General features: G+C 34.6%; 1 protein-coding gene across 1 annotated transcript in view; it reads right to left on the reverse strand.

Annotated features, from left to right (window-relative positions):
- The window catches only part of LOC106873746 (dnaJ homolog subfamily C member 21-like), a 34148-nt gene that overhangs the window by 18987 nt on the left and 6693 nt on the right, over positions 1 to 8468 (reverse strand). The window contains 6 exon segments of the mRNA XM_014921243.2: positions 1 to 89; positions 2643 to 2724; positions 3762 to 3874; positions 4870 to 4949; positions 6910 to 6960; positions 7597 to 7770. The exon segment at positions 1 to 89 is cut by the window's left edge and continues 3 nt beyond it. Of these exon segments, the coding sequence (XP_014776729.1) occupies positions 1 to 89; positions 2643 to 2724; positions 3762 to 3874; positions 4870 to 4949; positions 6910 to 6960; positions 7597 to 7770 (589 nt within the window).

An 8468-nucleotide genomic window follows, 5' to 3' on the forward strand; every position in this document is an offset into this window, starting at 1 on the left:
TCACCATTGCAGCCTCATCTTCCTCCATCTCTTGCTTCAGTAAAATGACGTTCTCCTTGTGTTTTTTGGACCTCTCATGATTGGCAAATCTGAAGAATAAAGATGCTTTTCAATTAATTAATGTAATGACAATCATATTAATATTATGTTATTATAATGTAAATACTATTATAACATAATATTACTGTTATTATTATTATTATTATTATTATTATTATTATTAAAATTAGTTTAATGTTCTCATTTGCTTTGTTTCTTTCTGTTTTTTTTCTTTACAATATAACAAATTTCACTGGTGAACAAAGAAAATGTGAGCTTTTGCTACCAAACAGATCATGAATGAAGCAAAAACCTCAACCTTATTTATCAACACACCCGACCAGAATATATATTTTTTTGAATATGAATCAATGGAGAAGCTTCTACATGGTCATTCAGTCTGCTAGAGATATCAGCCAAATTCCAACTATCATCTTTAAAAAGGAAGTATACTCTGGACAATGTAGTTCCAGATATACAAAGGAAGAGAACAGAAACCTTTTATTGTTGTTGCTTGATCGGGGCTACACAACAATTAAGAACAACACCTATCATATATCCAGAATACCCAACCTACAACAAATACAATAATAATCCTGTTGATTACTGATCGAAAGATTTATTTGATTGATCAACACGAAATCAAGGATGGAGGATAAAACACAGATCAAAAAAAAAAAAAAAGCTTGAAAAGCAAAAAAAAATTTAAAAATTGGAAGAACAACAAATATAATAAAGTTGCAAACAAAAAACAAAACAAAAATAAGTTGATATTTTCAAGGCAATAAAATCATTGGTTTCGAGGTTGTAGAGTCTAAAGATTATGGACTATAACCAAAGACTGTTTATTTCATATGATAATTATTCTCAATGGGAAAAGGACTGATGTTATGTACCATATATACTCATGTATAGTTTACACCCCAGTTTTGCATACAGCATTCTTGGTTCAGTACTTGATTTACATATATCCCAGGCTGTGTTAATTAATACTGCTTATAACATTATATTTTTCATCGTAACATATCAAACATGTAACCCATATCTGTTTGTAGCTCTTAACAAATTAAACCCATGTTAGTGAATTCTTAATTCTTTATATGTAATGATTCTAGTTTTATTTATTTAACCCTTCAGCATTTAAACCAGTCACATACAACCCAAATATTCAAACAGTTTTATGTTCAATCTGGCCGGATCTGACCTCTCACACCTACCCTACAATGTCATTCAGAAATATACAATCACATCATTGAAATCTCAAAGCTATGCGATAATGCATGGTTAATTGAAAAAGTGAGCTAATAAGCATTACATTTGAGATAGTAATCTGAATGCTAAAGGGCTAATCATATACGATAACAAAATTATCACACTCTTACTATGCTGGTATGTATAAACCATCTATTCATCATCATCATCATCATCATCGTTTAACGTCCGCTTTCCATGCTAGCATGGGTTGGACGATTTGACTGAGGACTGGTGAAACCGGATGGCAACACCAGGCTCCAGTCTAATTTGGCAGAGTTTCTACAGCTGGATGCCCTTCCTAACGCCAACCACTCAGAGAGTCTCAATTGATATTAAATGTATTTTCTGGTGTAAAACATGTGTGGATGCATGCTTATCAAGGTGAACAAATTTTTTTATTAAATGATTGCTATAATTTCCTTACATAAAATCTGAGATCAGGAAAAAATATGAGGAGGATGAGGATGAAGAGGAAGATGATGAACCATCTTTATTACACCTGAGAGGTTGTCTCTGTTAAGACTAAAGTATCCATTCTACTCTTATGTTGCTTGTCTTCATTCTGTCTTTTTCTTTGAAGGAATTGTAAATTAGGTGAAAATATTAAACCTTTAACTTCAAAATTAAATTTCATGGTTATTTTAATAATGGTTGTTAACTCTTTAGTATTTAAATCGGCCATATCTGGCCCAAACATGCTATGCATTTTGTGTTCTAACCAGCCAGATCCAGCGTAACACACCTACCCGTCAATGTTATCACATCATCAAAATTTCAAAACTATGAGATAATACACGAATAGTTACAAAACAACGTGAATGAAAACACATTACATTTGACAGAATATGAATGTCAAAGGATTAAATATCCGTCAAAAATTAGAATTGGTTTTTTTCTACAAATTACATTGCCTCAATAGACTTGACATATCTCAAAATAAAATAGTTTCAAACAAGAGAGTTAAGGGTAATGAAATTTTGAGTGGATATATCTGATTTCTGCAGGGAAGAGATTAAATCAGTGAATGGAACTAACATCAATATATGGGATATTAAGGAGCATGTTTAGTAGCATTTCATCTATTTTTAGCTTCTGAATTCAAATTCTGCCAGCATTAACTTTGCCTTTCATGAAAGCAGGGTCAATAAAAATAAGTACCTGTTGAACACTGGGATTGATATAATCAGCTTAACCACCTTCTCTGAAATTGCTGGCCTTGTACCAGAATTTGAAACCAAATATATACAATATTGATTTTACTGTTTTTATTGCCAAAATTACTAGTTTTAACAAACAGATCATTCATTCATTCATTTGATAATTCTAGTTCATAAAATTGATGTACTTACGCTTTATCACTTTTAAAAGCTTTATTGCATGCTACACAAAATAAGTCACCAGCATAATCTGCATCTTCTTCAGAGGAGAGATCTGTGAAAAAAAAAACAAAAGAAAAAAAAAGAAATTAATCCTTTAACATTCAGATTCTTCTGTCAAATATAATGTTTATTTATTTACATTGTATTGAATAATCATGCATTATCTTGTAGCTTCAAGATTTTGATGATGTGATTTATTTCTAGAGTGACATTACGTGGCACCTTGGGCAGGTGTCTCCTATTATGGCATCGGGCCAACCAAAGCCTTGTCTGTGGATTTGGTAGGCAGACAGAAGCTGAAAGAAACCTGTTACACGCACATATACATACATACATATACGCTTTTACTCTTTTACTTGTTTCAGTCATTTGACTGCGGCCATGCTGGAGCACCGCCTTTTAGTCGAGCAAATTGACCCCAGGACTTATTCTTTGTAAGCCTAGTACTTATTCTGTCGGTCTCTTTTTGCCGAACCGCTAAGTTACGGGGACGTAAACACACCAGCATCAGTTGTCAAGCGATGGTGGGGGGACAAACACAGACACACAAACACACATACACATATATATACATATATACGACGGGCTTTTTCAGTTTCCGTCTACCAAATCCACTCACAAGGCTTTGGTTGGCCCGAGGCTATAGTAGAAAAAAAAACCAAAAAAACGAAGAACAAACACAAGAAAAAACACAACGCAAGGACATGGTACATGCAAAGTACTAACAGATGCTCAGGGAAGGAAAGAAAGGTAGTTTTACATTTAAAGCAAAGGTCTTCGTCAGAAACAGGAGATGGAGGAAAGTCCAAGGGAAAAGGAAGACGGAGACACCAAGCAATGTTTAGGTATAAGTGAACTTTGGGTTAATTAAAATGTTTGACGTATTTCAACTTCTAATGGCAAATTTACAGTAGTTGCCGTGGGGAGAGGGGAAAAATTCATGGTAAAAGGGGACGTTACTGTGACATCAATAATTATTATTAATAGTAGTATTATTAAATAACAACAAACAGGTTACAGAAATTAATAATCTTTCTCTGTATCTTCTTTTCGTTTCTTTCTTTGTAATAATAATTAAACTTAAATCACCTTCGGAAAATTTATCACCAAACTCTTTCTGGTGAAGCGATTCTAATTCTTTAATTTCTTTCTCTACCTTCGACGTGGCACTCCACTCTGGCTCTTGATAATTTTCAAGCAATCTGAAGAAACAAAAAACAAGGTGTCATATAAAAATATTATGAACAATATATTTAAAAACAATAATTATTTTTAACCAAGAAGCAAACTTTGTAGGTTGAAGAACTGATCCCAAAACTTGGGTGGTTCTTTATTCTACTGACCCTTGAAAGAACAAACGGCAAAGTTTACCAATGCAAGATTTGAACTCAGATTGTAAAGAACCTTAATGACTACCGAATCCACTACCTTTTATTAATTCTTTCTTTATTGGCGACAAGGGTCACAAAATCATTTAGAACAATACAGAGACAAAGAATGGTTCGGATTTATACAGAAACATGTAAGCAATAAAACAATAACAATCTGCAAAAAAAAAAATCTTTATTTTAAGTGATGTTCGTAAATGACTGTTACCATCATTCAAGCAGTGTTTTTATTTTCCAATCTTCCCAGAAAACATGTCTGGCCATGTGGAAATATTACCTTACTTGGAAACAGGTGAGCTGGGGAAAAAAATCTACCTCAACAAATTCCATCCAACCCATGCAAGCATGGAAAAGTGGATATTAAAATTATGATGGTTAGTCCACATTACTCCATAAAGAGCACAGGGCTGATTTCCTGGTTTCTCTGGCATATATACATATTCCTTCTAGGACATGATGCCAGTCCATCACAAGATTACTCCTTTTTACCAGCTGAATGGACTGGAGCAATCTGAAATGAAGAATTTTGCTCAAGGACACAGTGCACATTCCAGTCCAGGAATCAAAAGCCACAAGCTTACAATCATGAATCCTACACCCTAACCATTAAGCCATGCACCTCCACTTTAATGATGGTGATATACAAAGAGATATTGACTTATAAAGTGTTTAATACACTTTGTAGTATAATATGGTTGCACAACAAAATACGATGTCCCTACAAGTAATTAAAACATAGGATGGTAGAAAACTTCCGACAGGAGAATTTTTTGCTGCTAAGAAAAATATTTAAATGAAGAGATATTTACTTCAATCTTTCTTGTACTTGTTTTTTACGCATTTCTTCACTTTTCTGAGCCAATTCAAGAGCTCTTCTTTCCAATTCTTCCTGAAAATGGGAAATAAAACTTAAAGAAAATGTAAAGTTTAATATCTGCTTAAATTCTAGTCAAAAAATAATGAGAATTAGTTAGAAGCCTAGTTAGTTCAAAAGCTAATATATTATGGCCAGATATTCTGGACAATTAAAAAACATGTTAATATATGATATTAGGATTTTTGTTAGACATATGAACAGTCAGCACCAATATTAATGATAATGGTTCTTAATTTAGACAATTTATGATAATAATTCTTAATTTAGAGGTAAAGGTTCCTTGTTCTAATCCAGTTTGGCTGTGTGGATATAGTCTACTTTGTTAACATATGATCTCAAGTTCTATGTCACTTCTCAGTGCCACGGGCAAGTATTTTCTACTGAAGCCTTGAGCTGACAAATACCTTGTAAGCGAAATTGGTAGATAGAAACTGTATGAAAGCCTGCCATATATTTTTATACACACAAACACATATATGTGTGGGTGTGTATTTATGTGTGTGTGTGTGTGTGTGTATGTCTCGCTGAATATTTACATTCTGCATTTTACATAAAAACACTGAGCCACAAACAGTAGTTTCTTGATCCTCCCTGTCATCAGATCATTCAATAGCTTTTGCTTCTTCGAAGACGAATGAAAAATGTTTTATTTCAAAAACAGGTGAGTGTTAGAGCTAAGTGTTAACAATAGGAAGAGCATCCAGTTATAAAAAAAATACCTCATAAACATGTACTCCCCTAAACCATGCTAGCATGGAAAAATAGACATAAAACGAAAACACCTGTTTGGTGTAAGGAAGATAACTCAGCAATATCTAAATACTACAAGGTATTATAAGGAAATATTCAAAAGTTTACAAATTTGCCACAAAAGCCATTTAAAGTTTTCCAAAGAATATTGATGTTTTAGCTCCATATTTTTTATGTGTGAGTGAATTATATACAAATTTGAATAGGTGCTGAGTTATTGGAACAAGAAGACAACTGGAATTTTTTATTATTTTATCTTTGATTTATAGCTAATTCAAGGTGGCAAGCAGGCAGAATTGTTAGTATGCTGGTCAAAATACTTAGCAGTGTTTCATCTGTCTTTACGTTCAGAGCTCAAATTCCACCAAGGTCAACTTTACCTTTCATTCGATGAAATAAGTGGCAGTTGAGCACTGAGGTTGATGAAATCAACTGATCCCCTCCCCTGAAATTACTGGCCTTGTGCCAAAATTTGAAACCAATTTATAACTCCCCCTTTGTAAACATAAGGACACAGGAAATGTGTCAAGGCCGACAGGAAGCGGTGCAGCTTCCTAGGTCTAACCAACAGTAGTATTAATCCCTTCAGGGGGACTGTCAATTTAAATTGACAGCATACAACTACTTCATCGTGTCACTACTGCATAAATCTCTCTGAGAGATTTAGAAATGTATTATTTCTAAATTTATAACTAGTTTATAGATTTAATTTAGGTAGCTATTTGTCTCTACAATGCTTGGAATCTTGTGTCCATTGCTTGCTTGTTTAATATGGCCCTCCAACTTAGATTTCAATGTGATAGAGTGTGAATTAAGCTCCTTTTGTTTGGCAGAGGTAAAGATTAGGTATCAAATATACATTTAAGATGAAAAATAAAAGCAATTTTTGAAATTGTGTTATATATTCCCTTCCACCACCAAATTATTTATTCAATGCACCAATTCTATCCATTCCACATTAATACACACATGCACACCCTTATATATTTGATAGGCTTCTGCAAAGCTTCTGTCTGCAAAATTTCAATTATAAGCTTGGGTCAGCCTCAGGTTATGATAGAATACTCCTTCCCAAGATAACATGTAGTGAGACATCTGCAACTGAACACAGAAACTTCACACTTACATGGTAATGCCAATTTAATTAAAACAATAGCAACTACTTTGATTAATATTTGTAATTAAATGAAACAACCAATTCTAACTGGTTCCTGTTCCTTACCTTATGAGCTTTTACTCGTTTGTCTCGCTTTTTAACAAAAGCTACCAGTTGCTGTAAAAAAAAAAATGAAAATAAGAACAAAAATCTAACAAAAACTGAATCAAAGAGAGAATCACAAACTCTATATCTGTTTAAAATATACTTCACTGTATCACTGTATCAACTAGGCTACTGGATGTTGTTATACATCGCTGATCACAATGTGCTTCCTTGCAAAGTTGTAGCCTTCAAATGATGCCACCCTGTTGGTAGGGTAAACATTTCCTCTGAATCTAATGCCAGTCCATTGTGTGGTTACTCATTTACAGCTGAGAGGACGGGAACAACATGAAATGAAGTCTCTTCCTCAAAAACACAACGCACCACCCAATCTAGGAATCGAAACCACACAGTCATGCTCATCTGTCTCTCTATATATAGATACATGCAGTGTCCTTTATTTCCAATCTTCAGTGAAAAAATTAATTTATTTGGAAACAGCTGAGGGTTGATGACAGGAAGGGCATCTGGCTGTAGAAAAAAAAATCTGTCTCAACAAATTCCATCTGACTCATACAAGCACGGAAAAGTGGACAGTAAAACAATGTTGATGATGATGATGAAAAAATAGCATAAATTTCCAAGAGTGAGCTTTAACAAAAAACATTTTTACAGGTTCACCAAAACAGACAATAAGGTAATACTCACACGAATTTCTTCATTTCTTTCTTTCTTTGCAGCATCACGAAGTTTTTTGTTTTCGGCTTCCATTAAGCGTCGAGTTCGCCGATCGGGTGCCTCTCGTGTGTCGAATTTCTCCACCCAGACGTAGGATTTAGCTGTGCAGTAACTTGACCAATAACCATAGAACACATTAACAACCTAGGAAAATATAAATATATTCTTTAGATGAACACAAACGTTAAGAGTAATGTTACTTCCTGCATTTACAAGAAAATGAAATTAATATTAGTATTAAGGCACATGGCTCAGTGGTTAGAGCATCGGGCTCACAATCATGAGATAGTGAGTTCAATTCCCAGACTGGGCTGTATGTTATGTTCTTGAGCAAGTCACTTTATTTTTCATGTTGCTGCAGTTCACTCAACTATAGAAATGAGTTGCAACATCACTAGTGCCAAGCTGTATCAGCCTTTGCCTTTCCCTTGGATAACCTCGGTGGCGTGGAGAGGGAGAGGCCGGTATGCATGGGCGACTACTGGCCTTCCATAAAACAACCTTGCCGGTCTTGTGCCTAGGAAGGGAACTTTCTAGGTACAATCCCATGGTCGTTCATGACTAAAAGGGGTCCTTTCTATTAAGGCAGCATGTTGATAGAATAAGTTAACATGTCAGTCCACTCAACTGCAAATGGGTCCTGCAATGGAATAGGCCTCTGATCAGGTGGAATGTTGGCCAGCTCGCCAGCCAGCAGGGTGGCATCAATTGAAAGCTAAAGCAATGTGAAGTGCATTGTGACCAGTGGTGTATAACAATATCTGATAATCTGGTCAATACCATGATACCATGATATATGTGTGTGTGTGTGTGTGTGTGTGTGTGTGTGTGAGAGAGAGAGA

Source organism: Octopus bimaculoides, chromosome 23 (genome assembly GCF_001194135.2).
Source record: "Octopus bimaculoides isolate UCB-OBI-ISO-001 chromosome 23, ASM119413v2, whole genome shotgun sequence".
Taxonomy (NCBI): domain Eukaryota; kingdom Metazoa; phylum Mollusca; class Cephalopoda; order Octopoda; family Octopodidae; genus Octopus; species Octopus bimaculoides.